Source organism: Pangasianodon hypophthalmus, chromosome 25, assembly GCF_027358585.1.
Source record: "Pangasianodon hypophthalmus isolate fPanHyp1 chromosome 25, fPanHyp1.pri, whole genome shotgun sequence".
Taxonomy (NCBI): domain Eukaryota; kingdom Metazoa; phylum Chordata; class Actinopteri; order Siluriformes; family Pangasiidae; genus Pangasianodon; species Pangasianodon hypophthalmus.
The window spans coordinates 7,683,098-7,704,605 of record NC_069734.1 but is presented as its reverse complement, the minus strand read 5'-3'; the positions used below and the strand labels follow the sequence as shown (position 1 = coordinate 7,704,605).

At 37.9% G+C, this 21,508-nt stretch overlaps 1 protein-coding gene across 1 annotated transcript in view; it reads left to right on the top strand.

The window, feature by feature from the left end:
* The window catches only part of smad3a (SMAD family member 3a), a 34,635-nt gene extending 15,379 nt beyond the window's left edge, over positions 1-19,256 (top strand). Inside the window, exons 2-9 of the mRNA XM_026937616.3 lie at positions 2,673-2,866; positions 3,308-3,442; positions 5,904-5,978; positions 6,217-6,267; positions 6,863-7,075; positions 7,893-8,030; positions 9,119-9,263; positions 13,650-19,256. Of these exons, the coding sequence (XP_026793417.1) occupies positions 2,673-2,866; positions 3,308-3,442; positions 5,904-5,978; positions 6,217-6,267; positions 6,863-7,075; positions 7,893-8,030; positions 9,119-9,263; positions 13,650-13,773 (1,075 nt within the window). The 3' untranslated portion in view covers positions 13,774-19,256. The remainder of the gene's footprint in view (positions 1-2,672; positions 2,867-3,307; positions 3,443-5,903; positions 5,979-6,216; positions 6,268-6,862; positions 7,076-7,892; positions 8,031-9,118; positions 9,264-13,649) is intronic.
* Positions 19,257-21,508: the final 2,252 nt, after the last annotated feature.

The window sequence follows — 21,508 nt, the reverse complement described above, 5'->3', positions numbered from 1 at the left end:
ATTACCTTTCCTAAAGGGGCATGCACACCATTTCCTAAGTCAGTAACAATGGCATTCATGAGCACATGGTTGTTAGCTTTTTGCAGAGTAGAAGTTTATGTTGTAGTGTCAAACGGACCAGTCCTGTATTTTGTTGGACAGATCACTAGCCCGGGTGCTATCTTGTGTCTGGGCTCTTAGTTTTTCATTCATAGTTGGAAAAGTAGATTCAACAGACAGGAAAAAAAACCCAGAAGAAAACAACTTCTTATTGATTGCAGAATTAAAGTTTTCATTCTGTGTGTAGCTATGTATAAGCCCTTGATGCTGTAAATAGTAAGTGCTATAGTTTCAAACACATCAGCTGAGGTGCGCCCTGCTGATGGTAAAATAGCATTTACTAGGTGGATTAACTAGCCTGCATGGAAGACAGATATTATTTTTCAGAATCAGGAACACACAATTATGTCCTGCTATAAGTAACAGTCACCTCATGGGTAAACATATTGAGAGAAGATAAAAACACTAGTTAGACTCAGATAATATCTTTTATGTATAATGTGAGGACTGAACACCACAGATTATAGCTGAATTATTGGCCAACTTTTTGTCTAGGGCACAAACACGTTAGAAGAGCACTGCGGAAAATATCTTAGCAAGTAAAAATATTGTGAATATAGTCAAATTCAACTAAAAATTCCCTTTATTCGATTCTTTGGTTTTTTACTCATTTCATGTGTGAAATTGTCTTACTCTATGGCCAGATAATTTTGCTTCTTTCAAGCTTTTATTTCTAGAAAGAAGTGAAATTATCTGCCGATTTTACCCTTTAAATTAATCAGTATGTCTAGAAAATATGCATAATGCTCTAATATCTGTTATATTATAATCTAATAATGAGAAATACTAAATAACCTTTTCTTTATTCAAGATATTCATTGTCTCTTTCTCTTGTTCTTTCTGTGGCTCTGTTTCTGTCTCTTTTTCACTGCTTCTCTCTCTCTGTCTCTGTCTGTCTTTCTTTCTCTGTCTCTCTTTCTTTCTCTCTCTCTCTCTCTCTCTCTCTCTCTCTGTCTCGCTGTCTCTCTCTCTCTCTCTGCACTGAAGTGTGAACCAGAGGAAATGACAGCTTGTGTACATGCACAGACTGAAGCACAGCTCTGCCTTTCCTCCTTCAGCCCAGCCATTGACCCTGACACTGCGGGGGTGTGTTTGTGTGTGTGTGTGTGTGTTTAGAAGGGTGAATGAGGGACCTCGCCTTAATTGTGTAGTTGTTATATGAAATACAAGCTGAGGATTACTAAAAAATTAGGCCGTGGCTGAATAAATTAAAGTGCTGTCTCTTAGACTATGTATTTAGTAAATTTGTTGATGTAATTCTACTGTATTTTCCTCTCTTTTAGCCAATATATCTCTCTTTCTGTCTCTCTCTCTCTCTTTCTTTCAGACCCTCACTGTTACTGTCTCTCAATAGGATGTCTGGTTTTCTGTTTTTTTCATCATTTTTTTTCTTCCTAATTGGCAGCAAAATCAAGGCTTAAAAACTGAAAGCACATTTGTTTCTACAGTCTAACAGACATCTTTTAAAGAGCTCTTGGGCTTTGATATTATGGTGCCTTAAAGCATTTCAGTTTGTGTGCACATGTGTGTCTGAGCATGTTTGTTTAAACATATGTGGTATGTATGAGAGAGAGAGAGAGAGAGAGAGAGATGCCTCTGGGTGTCTCATAAGTCTCTACACAATAGTGTTCCATGGCTGAGTGGATTCGGATGATGCTAGAGGCTTACAAGTAATCTGGAGGAGAATAAAGAAGGCTGGCTGCTTGATCAGAATAAAAAAAAACCATTTAGCTATATGAGGTTTAAACCTCTGCTCAGGACCTTGTTTTACTTAATAAAACTCGTCTATTTGAAATGCACCATACGCCTTCCTGTAAAGTCTCTTGTGTATTCACTTCCTGTTCATTTTCATTTTTGTACTGATGGTACAAAAGCACATGACTTTTTATCAGGAAACTGTGCTCTCTTTGCTTGTTTCTACCTAAATGTTTTGCCAGTTGTAAGTCATTTCTGAGCAAACAGTAAAAACAACTTCTTTTTCTATCAGCAGTGTCTATCAGTATAGCCCTATTTGGTCAGTGATAGTTTTACATGGGGAGCTGTGGCAATTTTCCTTTACAAGTGCAAGTCTGTGATTTACCTTCTGTCTGGATCTGTAATATCAGTGTTTTTATTCCTCCAAAATTCTATCCTGAAATATCTTCTTTTTTTTTTTGACAAACCCAAGATCTGATCATTTTATCCCCGCCAGGATAGACATCTCTGTGATTTTACTGAAGAAAAGATGCTCTTGCAATGGCAACTGCTTTCAAGCACAGCTACATTTCTCTAGAGAATGTTTAACACCATGTTAAAAGGTTCTGGCAAACACCAAATGAATAATGCCTTAAAAAAAATCTCTTAAAACTGAAAATGGGTGCCATACTGACTTCACTGGGAGGAAAAACGTGTTACTCAAAAAGAAAAACCACAATCTTGTTTTATATTATGTTTATAGTTACAGATTTTCTACCATGTAACCATGTAAATTAACTACTTGCTGCAGACTGATGTTTTTTCCATCACTATTCTGTCTTTCGGTCTTTTCTGTGTGTGTGTGTGTGTGTGTGTGTGTGTGTGTGTGTGTGTGTCAGGTCTCTGGACGGGAGGTTACAGGTGTCTCATAGGAAGGGTCTCCCTCATGTGATCTACTGCCGGCTGTGGCGCTGGCCGGACCTTCAGTCTCACCACGAGCTGAGAGCCATGGAGCTGTGTGAGTTTGCTTTCCATATGAAGAAGGACGAGGTGTGTGTGAACCCCTACCACTATCAGCGCGTAGAGACGCCAGGTAAGAGACATGCCCTTCTGTTGTCATACTGGCACTGCACCTGTTTGCAGTGGTCAAGCAGCAGTAGTTTACCCGACCTAGATCTTCATTTTGCTAAGACAGTAATGGACAGGAGGAGAGCCAATAAAAAAAAATAAATAAATAAAAAACACACACTTTTTTTGATGATACTACTGTTTATAGTGCTATCTGTACTTTGGGTTTTCTGTAATGTATAGCCGGGGGTCCATAATTTTTTATAACTTAAAACGAAGCGGTACAGTGTTGCAGCAGGTAGCATGAATATGTGTGTTTGGTAGCAGTGTCTAGTTTGGAAACTAGACATTGCTAATGTCAGGAAATCAAAGCTTTTTGTGCTGTCCTTTAAAATATGAATATATGGTTATGTCACGTGGAATTGGTTGTCCATGAATAACCAGTATTCCTGTTCTCTCTCTGTAGTTCTTCCCCCAGTTCTGGTCCCTCGGCACACTGAGATTCCCAGTGAGTTTCCTCCTCTGGATGACTACAGTCACTCCATCCCTGAAAACACCAACTTCCCCGCTGGCATTGAGCCACCGAGCAACTATATTGCAGGTAAGGGTGTGAGAAAGTGCATGTATCTGTGTGTATCTCCTAGAAAATATAGAAGCACTGCAGCCCTTAGAGACATGTGTGTTAGAAACTGGCATTAAAAAGCATAAGACTCCTGTCCTCACCACCTGTGAAGGATGAACTGCTAAAACTTACAGCAAGTAAACGTTAAAGATCACTTCTTACCACAAAATGCTCTGAGCACTTGAGCTGATTTCCTTACATGTGAGGCTGAACGAGCTGTGGTCAGGACAGGAGCTGGCAGAGACAGACGGAGACAGAAAATGCAGACAAAGGAGCAGTTTAGCAGAGTCCATTTCAAGCAGGCCAGCAAGGACGAGAACCGTGAACACTGCTGCAGACACACACACACACACGCGTGCGCACACACACACACAATGGAGCCACCCAAGGGAACAGTCTGAGAAATCGAAAGACACTGTCTCTCTCTCTCTCTCACACACACACACACACGTGTCCTGTAGTTTGAGTCCACAACCACAGACTGTTCACCATTCATCATTATTATATGGCATGCTTTAAAACTGAAACTAATCAGTGTTTTACCTTGCTACAATCTTGTTCATACACCATTTCATTCACCTGACTGCACATGTACATACACAGATACACACATACACCATTCATCGATTAAAAAGAACCCTGGTAAGCTTATAAATTATACGCTTGTAATGCCTAACTATTAAAATGGCATAGGAAAATCTCTACACGACCTTCATAAAAAATTGGAAATGCTCTCCCACTGTTTTCCTCCCATCCCAAATAGCTAGCCAGCTAATGACCTACTAGCTCGTGGGATTTCAGTTTTGGAGTCTCTATTTAAAATGTCATATTCACTGAAAATTATTTAACAGTAGGCAAAACTAACAAAATATACCATAACAACCAAATATTACATTCATCTCTAATGTTAATACTAAAAATAGTGAGCTAGATGAATACAGGTTCTGTAGCTAAAAAATGTCACACTCTCACACACTAATTAAAACAGAAAAACATACATTTAACCCATTTATACCCATTTACTTGTAATTACATCTACAGGAGTAAGTGTGAGTGGTATAAGACAGGGTCAGGCTGTAGTCAAAAAAAAAAAACTTGACACTGAGCTCGTGACTCAACAGTGTAAACGGTACTGTACATGTGGGAAAGAGCTCATCTGTGCTGCAATCAGCAGATTTAACTTGAGATGGCCTCTGCATTTACGTCATCAGAATGGAATTTAATTCAGGGTTTGGAAAAGTGGTCAGTTACAGTAAGTTAGAGTTCCCATTTCCGAGACAGAGCCGTGCTGCACTGCTCCTATTGAAAATAAGCTTATTCTAAACAGGAAGTTCAGTCTGAGGAAAGATCTTATGAGTCACAAGTGCTACACCTGTTAGCAGGTCCGTGTGTGTGTGTGTGTGTGTGTGTCAGGGTTCATACAAGGTGCAGGATTTTACTTCAGTTGAAGTACTGAAAAACCTGGAAACAGCTCTTTTTGTTGAGAAGTGCTTAAAAGTACTCCACAAAATACACGTGATATGTGATGTCATGAGCTTGAAACACATCATATATATTATTATATACAGTATAATGAGTTTGATGTGAAATCTGAGGTGTATTTCTTATGATGTTACACATCAGGTCTATTTCTTGGTGTTACATGACATTACATATCAGATGCATATCTTTTGTTTAATTTTAGTTAAACAAAAATTACTTATGGTACAAAGTGAGGACCAAACTCTCTCTCACTGCACCCACTGTCCTAGTTTGTGCTACATGAATAAGTGCCCTAATAATGATTAATGTTGCCAGAAAAATGCAAGGCTAATCCAGTCTGTCTGTAAGAGAGGAATTGTTCAGCAGATGAGTCCAGAAACACACAAAAATGTGTCCTTGAATATACTGTAATTTAATTTTTGATGCACTACATGGCCTTTCTGTGTGTTTATGTGAAGATTGCAGTCTTTGTCTTTACGTGTGTATGTGAGACTGTGGGTGGCTGGGTGGGTATTGGGCGTGTGTGTGTGTGTGTGCGTGTGTATGTGTGTGGAGGAGGGGTGTATGGCTGGGGGGTCATGTTGGGGACCAAATGTGTCCACAAGGAAAGCAATATGTGCTTTTTTTTAATAATAATAAAAAAACTTCAGTTTTTATCTAAAAAGCTAAAATATGGCTATGTTTAGGTTTAGGTGTAGCGTAGCATTAATTAGCTGCATTAATAATTATGTCAGTGAAATCCTCGCAAGAATATTAAGACAAAGGTTTGTGTGTGTGTGTGTGTGTGTGTATATATCTTTTTGCGGAGACCAAAGCCATAATAATTTTAGCATTTTTAACAAACAAAGAGTAAAAGAGCCTGGTTACTCAGGTTAAGGTTAGGGTTAGTGTTCAGTATTTAGCTACACTAATAAATAAATAACTCACAAATATAGTAATACAAGAGTGCGTTTTTCAGAAACACCTCCTCCAGGCTACCTCAGTGAGGATGGGGAGACCAGTGACTATTCCCTGAACCCTAGCATGGACACAGGTAAGTCAACATTATCAACACATCAGAGACATGTCAGAGTGCCAGACAAATGTCTATAAAATCATCACATGTATAGCATTTCACACTGTCTCATAAATTAGGTCATATTTTAGAGCTCAGAGTATGAGAATGATTGTGATTGGACATACTTGTCAGTGCACTCCATCATATTTAGTCAGTTCCGTGAAATCTCTTCATCTATAACCATCTGCTTCCTTTTTTTTTGTTTTTTTTGTAGGATCTCCAAGCCTTTCACCGAATTCTTTATCTCCACCACCGAGCAACTTAGGTAGGACCTTACAGAGTGTTTGTAGTGTATGTACGTATTTGCACGTGTCAGTGTTTGTACACTTGTGTTATGAATTCTTCCTTCTGGTCACTGACCCAGAGGAAGCCACAGCTGAATGAACCTTTTGTCTTCCCCCTGGTCTGATCTCTGTATGAGCACTTGGACAAACACGACACACACTTCACATGACAGTATCCTGTTGCTTATTATCTGAAGTGAAGATCCCGGGGCTTGTCTTCCCCCTTGTTGCTGGAATAATAAATAGCATACTTCCACATGCTACACATAGGGGTTTTGTTCATCCAGCCTATTTCCTGAAGCTCTTTCTTTCTTTCTTTTATTTTTTTCTTTTTTCCTTTTCTGAAGCAGTTACAGGAATTGTGGTGTGTTTATGAAGCTGGCGTGTAAGGCAATAATTTTCTTGCCCAAGTAATGCTGGTGTTTCCATTGCCCTGTTTCTGGAAAACTACACTTGCTATTAACATCACCGTGTCACCGAGCTCCACCCATTTCTTGCTGCAAATCATTTTTACTTCTTCATTGTTGATTTTTGTATAGTTTTTTTTTTAACCATCTCTGTCTTTCTTTCTGTCAGATCTGCAGCCTGTGACGTACTGTGAGCCAGCGTTCTGGTGCTCCATATCCTACTATGAGCTGAACCAGCGGGTGGGGGAAATCTTCCACGCATCCCAGCCCTCTCTCACAGTAGACGGGTTTACTGATCCATCCAACTCGGAGCGTTTCTGCCTGGGCCTGCTGTCCAATATTAATCGCAACGCTGCCGTGGAGCTCACACGCAGACACATTGGTATGCACTGACTTCCATACTTCATACAAGAAAGGAAAAAAAAAAACAAGAGGTGGTGAAAATGTTAAGACGTAGTCCTTGATGTAAACCAAAATGGACAAGATTCACTTCCTCCTGACAGGAGACATCTAAAGCAATATTTCACCTTGAGGCTCTGATCACAGTAGGCATTTCTGTATAGAAAGAGCACTGCCTGGAGCACTTTTTGTGGTTTGTATGATGAGCATGTTGTAACCATAAAGCACCGCTACCACTGAGTAATGCCTGGTATCAGATTTGGTTAGAAACGGGTGAAAAGGGTGTAATTCTTTTTCACCCTTACTCTACCAGTAATTGTTTTTACTTGCCCACTGAGCCTCAGGCTGATTGTTCAAGTGATAAGAAGTGTTCGGCGTCACTCAGCACTTTTCCGGAAACCATTAGTAAGTTCTCCACTTTGATCCAAATCCAGTGGTGGGACTTTTTAACTAAGGTCCCCGGAATTCTGACCAGTTTACATTTTCTTCTTCCTATAGGTTAACATGTAAAATGTGCATTAAAATGTGTGATAAAATGGCTGAAACAGTATCCATATATATATATTAATGATAGTAATTTCCTTGACCAGACTCAATTATTGTTGCTTATGTCTCTACTTTTCTTATCAATGCATTTTAATGCACGATAAAAAATGGAAGTGTACTAACAATTTTATTAAAGTAAGTATATATATGTATGTGTATATATATATATATATATATATATATATATATATATATATATATATATATGTATGTATCTATATACAATGTGTGTGTGTGTGTGTGTATTTGTTTAGGCCGGGGGGTGCGTTTATACTACATAGGAGGTGAGGTGTTTGCTGAGTGTCTCAGTGATAGCGCTATCTTTGTTCAGAGTCCCAACTGCAACCAGCGCTACGGCTGGCACCCCGCTACCGTCTGCAAGATCCCACCAGGTCAGAGACAAACTAAACCACTAACTCAAAACACATGATGTGTTTTTGAATTATAAGCCATTTTGTTCAGTTATTACATCACTAAACTGTGTTCAGAACGACTGGAGGACTTTCTCTCTCCCCTGGTCCTGTTGTTCCTCGTTCCTTGTTCTAGAGACTATTCATCATTAGTTGAATATGTACTTAAATCGTATGAAAGGTTAAAGTAAATTATTATAATGACATTATAATTAACAACAAAAATAAGCAGACAAAATTCAGCAATATGATTTTATTCTTGGCCTGAAATCACAGTTGTGTGTCCTATTTGTTTTCCTTCCTTTAGGGTTGGGCAATTTGGCAAAAACATATCCCAGTACATGAACACAATTTGAAGATACACGAGAAAACATAAATATTGAATTTGATGTTTAATTTTGCTGAAATAACAGCTAATAGCTCCAATGTTGGATCTGTATTATTAAATATTTGACCAGGAAGTTGAGGTAAAGAGAAACAAATAGTAAAACTATCCAATTCGTCAGTATTAGGGCTGCAGAATAATATCAGTATCATGATTAATTACCTCAAAATACATTTTTTGTGAAATCACGTATATTGTGATTTTTTAAAAATAAATTTAATTACATTTTTTTATAGTTACAAACTGACTTGAAGCAGCTTAATCTTAAATTTTTAATTGTTAAAAATGTTTACAGATTTAATTTTTTTTTATTAATTTTTATAGATAAAAATGTTAATTTTTTTAAAATATAAAAAATACATTTATTATAAATTTGTTTATTGATGATAAAATTATATTTTTAACAGTTTTTTTTTTAGTTAAAGGCAACACAACTGTATTGCTGGAAGTTTGTGAGCAAACCTATATTTTGTGATACATATCTTGTATCACAGCAATGCCTTTAAGAATCATGACATTATATTTTTATAATATTTCCCACCCCTAGCCAGTATACTGACGATATTCAGAATACTCAAAATAATTAGTCATGACACATGCATCCTAATATATCGCAGTATTAATCTGCCCTCCCCCGGACAACCTGTATCTTTAATATTTGGTCTGTGGGTGTGTGTTTTGTCAGGCTGTAATCTGAAGATCTTCAATAATCAAGAGTTCGCTGCTCTTTTGGCCCAGTCAGTGAACCAAGGCTTTGAGGCTGTGTATCAGCTGACCCGCATGTGCACCATCCGCATGAGCTTTGTCAAGGGCTGGGGAGCCGAGTACAGGTGAGTCTTAGCTGCCTTACCTGAGCCATTCTACTTCAGTGCTGTGCTATAATGTCATTATGACTAAAGTGTGGTTTAGTCAAAGTTCTTCGGAGGTCCACCTGAGAAGAAAGAAGCAGAGATCATTGATGTTTTTTTTTTTTTTTTTCACAACAGTAGGAGGTTTTGGCTTCCCTTATTTCTGAACCTGCTGTTTTTGTGGAACTCATTAGTAGGTATTAGTTTAAATGAAGAAGAGGTATCACAGAGAGTCAGTTGTTTTCTGCTAACCTGTAAAATGAGTTCAGATGTGCCCAGTGGTTGAATTTGGGATTTTGTATGCAGTGCACTGATTCTTGGTGCAGTGTTTGGAGGAGAGCTGAATGTGTGTGAAGCAGCTGGATAGATATCTGTCCATCTGTCTGAGCTGTCTGGTTTTTCCTGGCCTGGTTTTGGTGTTCACTAACCAGAATCACCACTGGATGAACACCTTGAGACCTCTAGATAAGCATACCAGCCATGTAAACTGTTAGGTCTGTGCTAGCAAGTCACACAGCTCTGAAAACACACACTGTTCCGAGAAGTGTCAGAGTTTCCTGATTTGTCTCTCTCTCTGTCTCTCGCTCTTTCTATACTCTGCTTTTGTGTCTCGCTGTCTCTCTCGTGACTAATCTTTTGTTGGAATGAGAGAAACCAAGACCATAATTGAAACCAGTTGAGGATCTCCACTGGGAAATTCACCATAAAGACATATGAGAGGCAAAAAAGAGAAAGGAAGAAAGAGTAAAAATAGAGAAAGTCTGTTTCTCGGACAGCTTTCTGTATTTAAGTAGACATTTCCCCTCATTCTCTTTCTCTCTTTCTGTCTCTCACTGGCACATACGTTTTCTTTCCCCCACATTTTCTTAAAGCGCTTACAGTGCTTAGGATTTTTTTTTTTTTTGGAAAAACGATTGAGTCAGAGAAGAAAAATACTCTATAACATGATGTTCCTGAGTTGCTGTGTCCTAGAACTTCGGTAATAGTAATTACAGGAAAAACAGAGAAAATCTGCGTCTCTGCGTCACACCCAGCTCAGATATGTCCTGGATCATTGTGCCCGACTAAATACTCGACCCCAAATTACTCGTACAGCTTCACACAGGTCTGCAGACATCATAACATAGAGGAACCTTTGCCCTTGTCTTTGAGTGGGAGTGAGTCCATGGCCGAGGCCAATGGTAGCAAGCTAGCTAGGTCAAAGACAAGAACACAGACAGATCCTAACAGACAGAGATATTCAACAAGACCTTATGTTTTAGCTAGCATTAACTGGCTAGCCTCTGTGCTGTGTTCTGATCTCACAGGCATCAGTGATCAGATACAAAGCGCTCTGAGATCTCCATAAAGCACAGCTGATGGTAGTATGCGATCTGCCTACGATTTAGTGATAGCTAAAGAAAGGCTCTTTTTAAGGGAGGAGGTTTTTCTCAGTAGAATAGGCATCTGTGACAGTCATACTGATGCGCACAATAAAGTTTTTAATTCTCGTAACACACTGGTAATGGCAGCGATAATTCATGCTTCGGTTTGAGTCACATCCTAGTCCCTATACTACTTTATGAAACAGGTGTGGCACAAAAGAAAAGCACTCATCAGGAGTTCATGAGTTTGAAGTCTGTTTGAGTTCTTGTTTGCAGAAAGGGCAAGTTTGCAAAGTGGCTGAAAATCACAAATCTTATATCCAGCAGTTTAGAAGAATGAGTTATGATCCCCATTCAAGGCTAATTAGAAACTGGTAGTAGCTCTAAGCTTAAGTGCTCTACATTGCTCATTTTCTTTCCCATTACATGGGTGTTATTTGAAAACCTAAAAAAGGCACGGAATACAAACGTGTTCGGCGTTAGGTTTGAAGAACCACATTAATAACTAACTCCCATAGAATAAACACTCACCAGCCACTTTAATAGGAACACTTGTGCATCTGCTCGTTCATGCAGTTATCCAATCAGCCAATCATGTGGCAGAAGGGCAATGCATAAAATCATGCAGATACAGATCAAGAGTTTCACCTAATGTTTACATCCAGTGTCAGAATTGGGAAAAATTTGATTTCAGTGACTTTGACTGTGTCCCGGTTATATGTACCAGAGTATTTCAGAAATTGCTGATCTCCTGATATTTTCAGCAGACAACAGTCTATAGACACATGGTGTGAAAAAACATCCACTGAATTTTTTCGCAGTTCTGACATGAAAATTATCTAAAGCCCTTAAAAAATTTTATGCATTACACTGATGCCAGATGATTGGAAAATTAAACAAATGAACAGGTGCACATGGTGTTCCTATTAAAGTGGTCTCCTATGAAAATGCCCTCCATCCTTCCCAGAGAGCAGGCTGTGTAACTGGCGGGCGAAAGTTTTTCTGTTGCGCCAGTCGGGAACTCAAATGTACAGCTTTTAATTTTTAAACGACTGAGTATGTGAAAGATGATTTATGACTTATTTATGTTGGAATACTTAAACAGTTGTTCACCCTCATCGCATATTAAACTATATTCCACATGCAGCACTGTGCCTGCAGCAGTACTTGGGCTGGCATGTTCCTCTCCATTAGTGCAGTCAGTGAGTCATTTATTCTGCTCACAGGTTGAATAGAATAATTTAAAGCAGTACAAACCTTAAACTGAAGCTAAGGCAATAAATCCCTTTAAATCAGAGCCTCATCTCGTCTGTCACTCCCATTCTTAACTAATCTTTCATCATGTTTTTCCTCTCCATCCTCTTACTGTCCCCCACCAACACGTACTTCCTCTCCCTCTGTTTGATCTTCAGTGAATTTTCAGTAGTGGCGGAGGAGCTGCCAGCAGCTCAAGGCTGAGAGTCGCTCAGAGACGTGAAGGAGTTAAAGTGTGCTGCAGAAAATAGCGGTCTGCATCTGAAGAGAGACACGCAGGGAGGAAAAGAGTGAGGGAGCTGCCTTTGTTTCAACATTTTCTCAAGTGTCAAAGCAGCTATTAAACTCAATTAGGAACACAGAGCGGAAACCGCAATTAGACAGATTTGGACTTACTGTGTGTGTGTGTGTGTGTGTGTGTGTGTGTGTGTGTGTGTGTGTGTTGTGAGAGAGTGAACAAGAGAGAACCAGACAGAGAAAAAGTAACTCTGAGGAGAAGAGCAGAATAAGAATGGAGTAAGATGAGGCTTAGAGTCAAGGTCTCCAAGACCCAGAGATGTGTGTGTATATGCGTGCGTGTGTGTGTGTGTGTGTGTGTGTTGTGAGAGAGTGAGCGAATGAGTATGAGAGAGAACAAGAGAGAACCAGACAGATAAAAACTAACTCTGAGGAGAAGAGCAGAATAAGAATGGAGTAAGATGAGGCTTAGAGTCAAGGTCTCCGAGACCCAGAGACAAGATGTGTGTATGTCTGTGTGTATAATGGAGAGAAAGAGACTGGGCCGTTGTGTAATCAGAGTGGAATGTAGGAGAGTGTGTTTGGCAGTGATGGTGGTCCCTGTGAGAGACTGGAGTCGTGTAGAGCAGAGTTTACACACAGACTGAGCTCAAACCCAGACACACTAGTGTCACTGCAGCCACTGAGCTGTGTGTCATGACATGCTGATTTATTACCTAAATAAATCATGTGAGATTAGTAGCTGTAATTAGTAAAGGATAAAACATGACAGGATGGTGTGAGGCGTTACCATTACCACCTTGTAGATGATTTTCATATAATAGTTTCATTCTTCTTCTTATACCACAATTTTCCAACATTGCTTTTTTTTATTTATTAAAGAACGACGTGTCATGTTTTAACCGTATATAGTTATGTTTAATGTTGTTGAACATCTGTGAAACAAGTTAGCTCCTGTTATCACTTACGTTACAGCAGCTATAAACAGTCGTTTCCTCACCAGCCTCTCTTTTTTCTCTTTCTTGAACTTAATTGGAAAAAATGTAGCTTGTCATGTTATTGGGAAAAACACAATGTCCTCCCATGGTGGAAACCTTAGGAACAGCGTTACCTCTGACAGTTATAAAGCTTTGACACTGGAGACTCCTTCTGTAAAAGTTAAATAACCTCACTCCTCCTCACATAAGCTTCACCACAACAATGATGACATTTATTTATTTGTTAATAACAACATATTTTTTGTATTTGTTTATTATTAGGCATAGATTATGTGGCATGTCTGTTATACCAGTGCCTGTGTATGGTGTAGAATGATAACCTATTTGATTGAGCTTATTAATATAACCTGTTATTTGTGTTGCAGCTGGCTCTACTTTCAGAGCTGCTCTTAAAGAAAATTAATCAACACCATCTCTTTCTTCTCACCCCTTCGCCCTCTCTCTCTCTCTCTCTCTCTCTCTCTCTTTCTCTCTCACTCTCTCTTGTTGTCTCTTTCTCTCTCTCCGCTTTGTAGGCGGCAGACGGTCACTAGCACCCCCTGCTGGATAGAGCTACACCTGAACGGACCCCTGCAGTGGCTGGACAAGGTGCTCACCCAGATGGGCTCTCCCTCCATCCGCTGCTCCAGCGAGTCCTAGGAAAATGCTCTTATTAACACCACAGGAAGTAGCCAACCCTCAAACAGATACATATTCCTATCGGAACTGAGATCTTAAAAGCCATGAGTCAATAGGAAACTAGAGCCTTACAAAACCCACCCACTTTCAGTAGCACTTTCACACACATTCATCTCAAAGAGGAAGTGTGTATTAAACAGTAGTTTTTGTTTCTGCTTTGTCCATATTTTTTTATCACCAACGTCCTGTTTAGCTTCTTGGATTTTGGTGAATTGAATCAGTTTGGTTGATCATGTGTACTGTAGATTTCCCTTTGTTGTCTTTCTGTGTACAGTGAAATATTAATGGATTTTTATACATTTTAGTTAAAGTTGTAGTTGTCTATATTTTGGTTAAGTTTCTTTGAACAAAATAACAGAAGAAAGCTCATTATGTAGTATATTAGAAATGTTAATGTGAGATTGTGAGCTCTGTGTAAAAACTGTCAGAGGTGTCGTTCTGTCAGCTGCATGCTTGCCTTTTGATTTAATACTTTTTTTCTTTTTTCTTTTTTTTTTTTTTTTGAGTCTCATGCCAGGAAAGTTTCTGAGAGCTAGAACTGAGCACACTGACTGAGTCAGTTAAAAAAGAACCCTCCCCATCTATAGCCATAATTCCTCAGTGCCTTGAGATGCAAAAGTGAAATTATTAACATTAACCTAATGTCTATTCACCACGTCTGAAGTGTAGGGGTGGTTTCTACAGATGAGAATTTCAACACGTCTCCCTGTAGTGAGAAAAAAACAGAAACCCTGTTTACTCAAAACTCACCTTTGATGCAAGTCCAACGGCAGCTTGTTGCGGTGTAATTGAACAGTTATGCGTTATAGAACAGTTTCATAAATTCTTCAGTCAAAGGCATTTTATAAGTTATAAGGCTCAAAACTGTACTTTCAGAGATGGGACTACTTACTAAGAGGGATGACTGTATTGTTTGTCTCATCCCAAGTATTTAAAAAAATTTTGTGTAGTAGTATAGTTGCGTGTTTTAAATATATATATGGCAGCCTGGGAAAACCTGTCATATCTTTGGCAAATAGACAAAAAGACAGAAAATAGAACAAAAGTGTTTTCCTGCTTATAACATAATTTGACACCTCTACTTTAAGATACTATAAATATATTTCATCAAAAGTGACATGGAAATATTTTCTTTTTAATCAGAGCAAAAGATCATGTTGGGTAAGAAGCCAGTTTCGGTCTGCGTAAACATGTCAAAAACATTGCTAGCTAAGCGTTATTTCCTCACACAGTGAATTTCACACTTTGATTTCGGATAGCTACGGTACATGCTGTAGCAAAAAAGACAAGCCTAATCGATGCAGTCTGTAATCAGATATCGGCTGTCAAAACGTCAGTGATGCTCCGTGAAGGGGACTTATACTATACTAATACTAGCTCTTTACTTGTGGTGGAGGTACATGCAAAAGAGAAATAGAACTGCATAAACTAGGAAATGTCAAAATTTCATATAAAGGGTTTTCCCAGGGTGCCACACATGGAATTCAATAACTGTCATTAGACTTCCATTACAAGTGAATTTCTTTTCTCAGTACAGGGGAATGTGTGGAAATTCTTTGTGGTAATCTCACATACGCTACACCTACAGATGATAAAGATTAGGTTGAGAAAGTTTCCCTTAAATATTATTGGAACGCTGTACGATGATTTAGCCTCAGCATTGGCATAAGCAGTCACACTACCACATACTTTGCGGCATTAAGAAAACAGAACGATGGTGGGCGGAGGGGGAAGGGTGTCACTGTAGATTACTGACGGATGAAAGGTTGTTATTACTCCTGTGGTAGAGCTCCACATCACTGTTTTTAATCTGTCTACATGGAGCCATGCCAAGTCTCGCACAGTGCATGTGTGTGTTCTCTTAAGATGTGCTTATGGTAGCTGTTTAATCTGTGTGCCAGCTGTCTCTGCTGTGTGTCTGTATGTGTCTGGCCAGGCTCCTGGTGAGTTCAGATATCCCCGTCTGTGAGGAACAGTTGACACTCAGCCCTCTATCCTGTGTGTGGAAGGTGTGTGTAACTGATATCCGTGTTTAAGTTCTGGCATTGTGTGAGTCCGTTCTATATTTGCAGCGGGAATCCAGTCCAGGTCCCTGGGTGTTTTGTAGACAACAAATAAAGTGGTCATTACATTGACCAGGTTAAAAGGATCTCAGATATCAACTGACAGCTCGTCATAGAGGCTCACGTTGCTTCTCCGTCAACATAGATTGAATCTGATTTCATTTTGTTTGTCAGTTGTACAGAAAGAAAAGCCATCTCCTTATCATTCAGCCATGAGCTATAGTTTTTTGTTGCATTGTACATTCATGTTAAATAGGGTTGATTCATCTCAAACTCACCTCAGTGTATGAATAATGTATAATTATTTGCCCTACAAGGTGCTGCAAATTACTAAGCGAAGCAACATGTATATCTTAAATTTACATGTTATATATATACTGTATACACATATACATATATATGTAATGACATTTTGTAAGGATCAACTTACAGGCATGTTTTCTAGAGAGATAAACATCCAATGGCTTCTGCTTAGGAAACAATACAGCGCCGAACTACGGCAACACTAACAGGACAAAATGTAAACTAGACTGCACCAATCTCAGTACCAAGTGTCAGTTTAGAGGCAGTACAAATTTCAAATACATATGGTTGGTACATTAATGTGACTGATGCAACAAAGCAATGCGTATATGCATTTTTTCTGCATACAGCAAAGTTTTCGAGGTGCATTATAATCCAAAAAAATACAAAACATTTTGTCTTGTCATTTGGGACAACCGTACATCTGTTCTAAGTTCTGATTAAATAATAAGTTTCAAAAATATATTTAACGCTTTAACTTAGCTTTCTATAAGAAAAAGACGTGTGGTGGTTTTTTTTTTTTTGTGCATTCGAAATGAAACAAAATGAATGAAAGTGTATCTATGGGTATATGTATGTATATATTCAGGTACATTTATTTATATTATAAACTTTATTTCAGCCAAAATAGTTTTTGTGGCTTTGTTAAAGATCTGTCACAAAAGCAGCTGTTGAGCTTTCAGTTGTGTACAAGCATGCATGTATAGATATCCTCACACTCCTCCTGAAACAGTCCACTCCATTCAGAGTGTGCCTTTGCATGAATTTTCTACTCTTGATACTAATCCATTCATGAATCCTGAATAGTTTGTAGATATGCCTTGTAGACTGAAGCATGCTTGTTTTCAGAGTTTGATGAAATTTCTAGCCAAGTACTATTTTGCTAACAATTTCTTCAGGGTGGTTAAAAAAATGTTGGCAGATTTTTGTTTTGGACAGCCATGTATTTTTATACTACAGACAGAAATGGGGAAAGGGCTTTAAAAGGGAAACATTTGTGAGATCGTGTATAGCGGATTATGTGTGTGTGTGTGTTTTTTTTTTGTTTTGTTTTTTCTTTAAAGTGCAGGCAGTCAAATCTTGCCAAATTTCAAGAGACTGGGGACTATGAAATCAAAGCTAGGACCGTGCATGAATGCTAATAATTCCCCATGTCAGGAACATAGTTTATATTTTAACCTTAAATGCATTTTAGAGCATTATGAAAGGTTGTAATTACTCCTGTAGTACCCCTCACCGTGAGTGCTTTAATCTGTCCATATGGAGCCATGCCAAGTGTCACAAAATTTCTGTGTGAGATGTTCAGTTATCAATATTTCAAAATTATTCAGTTATTGGAGTTTAATTGCAGAAACATGCATTACTGCATTAATTACAGGATTTTAGTGTTTAAGTATACCAGATAATATTTTGGAAAAATCTTCAGCAGTCAACATTTTTGAAAAAGTTAGTAACTGCAGTTTACGAGCAACAGATTTAGTAAGCTCTAAATATGTTTGATCTTTATTCCATGCTTTAGGCATTTGTTATAATAAATAATAGTATGCATTGTTATGATAAACAATGATCATTTGTGATTATTTATAGCAATTATATCTTGATATTGGTATTTATGGATTATGGATTAACCATCCTATTGCCAAACAACAATAAAAGATTTTCATCCTTGAGAAAAGAATACACTTTTTATTTGAAGTTTATCAGCAAATTGTTGAGTTAACTTTGAGTAGTATGCATTATTGTGCTTGTTATTTGTTGATTGTTTTAATTGGCTTATTCTGTGACATTGTGCTTAGCTGTGCTTAGGCTTTAAATGTTTTCTTTTTGTATGAAGATATATATACTTTATTATTTTTCTCTGCATTTAAAGTGTCAACTATTCATGTCATTGAATTTGTTATTAATGTACTTTTAATAAAAAGATATATCTCAAATGGTGTAATTGTTATTTGGGTTCATCATTCACAAACTAGATCTGAAGAGACTTGTGAGAATGTTTTTTTCTCAAGAAATACACTGACAGGACTTCTTATTCCTTGAAGATCAAAGGTCATGGATTGTATAGGTTTCAAAATTATCACCATCTCACTATCACCATTTAGGCAATCTTGTATTCTTCAGGTCCACCATCCAACAACCACCAGACATATTTCTAGCAAGAGAACTCTCCCTATATTTTAGACATTCTGGACCATGGCAGTGTTGAATTATTTATACCTGTGGGTGTTTTTTGGGAAAGAAAGTTGAGCTTATCTCCAGTACTATAATTTGAAGCACATAGCATAAAGGTGATAATGATGATTTCATACAGTTTCATACTGCTTTATAGAGAAATAATTTCTTTTCAAAATTGTAAATTCAAAGCACCTGTTAACTGCTGGATAACTACATTTGATCATTAAAGATGAATGTATTTATTAAGCTATATTAGAGGCTTTACTGTCATGTATCTTTGCAAGACAATGTTGAGAATTCATATTATTTAGATGTCAAAACTAATAAGCAATACTGAAATCCACATTGCTGACAACCTTAAAAAAAGTAGGGCCTCTCCATTAAATCCCTTGTCTTACCAATGTACAACATAACGGGATAAAAGCTTTCTGAGTAATATTAATTAATTAAAAAGCCCACATTGCATCTGATGTTTTTTGTACACTTCAGTGCCACATAAATCATTTCATAAATTATCATTCATTCATTCATTCATTCATTCATTTTCCTTAAGCTTGATTCAAACGAGCAGTATCTATACTCTGAGGCTTTACTCTCTTGATTTGTCAAGTTCTTTTCCCTTTCCATGAGACTAAGCCCAGTAACCATGTGGAGGAAACTCATTTCTGCTACCTATACTAGCAACTAAGGTTGTAACGATACACTCTGATTCGATTCACAATACCGGCTTCACGATTAGATTCAAATCGGTTCTCAGAATATTTTGAACAAAATTTGAATGAAGAAAAATAATGACTGGAAAGACTCCTTTTTACTTTCTGAGTCATAAATAATGCAAAACAATATGCATTTTTGTCTGTAAAAAACTAACTAAATAAAAAAATTGCTACGAACAGAGGTTTAATATTGTAAACCAAATGTACTACAGGATCTTCAAAATAAATAGATACATTTATAAAATCTCACAAAAATTTGACTGAATAAACAAAATCCCTGACCCATGGCAAATGATCAGTTGAACATATTGAGCTCTGTACCAGCTTCTGAGGCATCATTTTAACTGTAATAGAGCTCCAAAGTCGGCTAAAATGGCCACGTTCCTCAGCCTCATTCTCAGGCACTGTTTAGCACAGCACTGTGGGGCTGGTGTCGTTTGAAAGCTGCTGAAGAGATCTTTTTAATAGTTATAACATGGTTGTGTAACCATATAATTTAAAATGTGCATCAGTTATTGTGATCTGGAGCTATTGTGCCCAGTGCATGCTCATTATATTTTAACTCTTTGAGTTGTGCAAATTGGTACCTCTATTTGTTAATAATTGCCTATTAAAACACAAAATTGAATGTGAATACACTATTGGCACCCATGAAAGATTTAACTCCTGAATACAACCAAACAATGTGGAAGCTAAAGCTTCTGTCAATGTGTAATTTTGGTTTAAGTTGCCGAGGGCTGTATACACGGCGAATATACACTCTCAGCCACTTTATAAGGAACACCTGTACATATGCACTTTCATGCAATTATCCAAGGAGCCAATCGTGTGACAGCAGTATGCATATATAGGTCAAGAGTACAAGTTGGCACAAATTCACAGAAACTGGAAAAACAAAGACAAATGCTCTTCAACTGTTCAGTTTCTGTGAATCTGTGCCCACTATAGCCTCAGATTCCTGTTCTTGGCTGACAGGAGTGGAACCCGGTGTAGTCTTCTGCTATTGCAGGCCATCCACCAAAGGGTCCAGCATGTTATGCATTCTGTGATGCTTTCCTGCTCACAGTTGTAAAGAGTCATTATTTGAGTCAGCTTGAACCTGTCTAGCCATCCTCCTCTGACATGGCTCTCTTAAATTTAAAATTGTACTGCTATAAAACAAAAAGAGATGGGGCTAGGTGGGGACACCTGGGAAATCCAATGCTAAGAATATCAGATTTTTGTAGCACATGATTCATCAGGGTTCACTGTGACTCTGTACTCGAATTTCCTCAGTGGAATTCCAGGCAGTTCCACAAGACAACATTAAGCTTGATGTGTTTAGGTGTCTGGCTCTCCTGCTATGTGTCTGTATTGCTTGGTTACGTGTAACAAAACCCCATAGCTACCAACCCATAGCAGACTGTATAGACACTGTATTCTATTCAAAAATGACAGGAGTCTTTGTTCAGAAGACCCTCGGGGCAGGGTGAGACGAACCTGCTAATCTATTACTCTCACACACTCCAGTGATATAATAATGGGACACAGGTTGAGTGTTCACTCTCACCTCAGCACTACAGACGTGCACTTAGATGACTCATGTCATGCTTTAATTGCCCACTTATGTGACTAAATCTCAACTCGTTTATTCAAATGGGTAAATTGTCCCTACATGAGAAATACTTTCAAATACGCTAATCTGTCTGCACTGAAGCATTACATAAAGCATATAGTATTTGGGTTGATTTTGTCAGATAGCATTCATGCCCTAAAGCTTTGATAGACAAGACTTGTGAGAAAGTTTTCCTAAGAAAGGCACAAACAGTAATTCTGATTCCTTTGAGGTCAAAGGTTGAGTGTGTACAGTGCTCAAAACTATATCACAGTGAATTATAGGCCAGCTGTTTTAGCCTAAAATGCCACCAACTATTTTGTAATTCAAGTCAATTAGTAAAAATAGTCTAATATTACTATGACTCATCATAATGTTTATTCAAGATACTGTATTTTTAGTTGTAGACATCTAGGGTTATATTAGACATTGCAGATATATCAAGCTGGAAATAGAACTAGTAAAACTGTTTTATGGATATGGAGACTGTATATTATGATCCTTAAAATGTCCTATTTTCCTAGTAGATATCTGGAATAAGAATTTCTCTTAGTAGAATTTCACTGCAGATATCTTATGTCTTTTTAATAGTCAAAATTAAGTTATGGATTATATATTTGGTAGCTTTTTAGGATAAAACCAGTTTTCCTCCAGATCCACCAGTTAACAGCTTTAAGCACTGACAGTATAAAATTGATATTTTATTTTAATGGAGAGACTGTTTTCTTCTTCCTCCAAGTGACAATGAAGCCTCAGTCCTTTCCCAAGAATTTTATATTCTTTATCTTCTAATACAAAGGTTTAATTAGTTAAATTATTTTAAATAAGAATACATGATTTAAAAC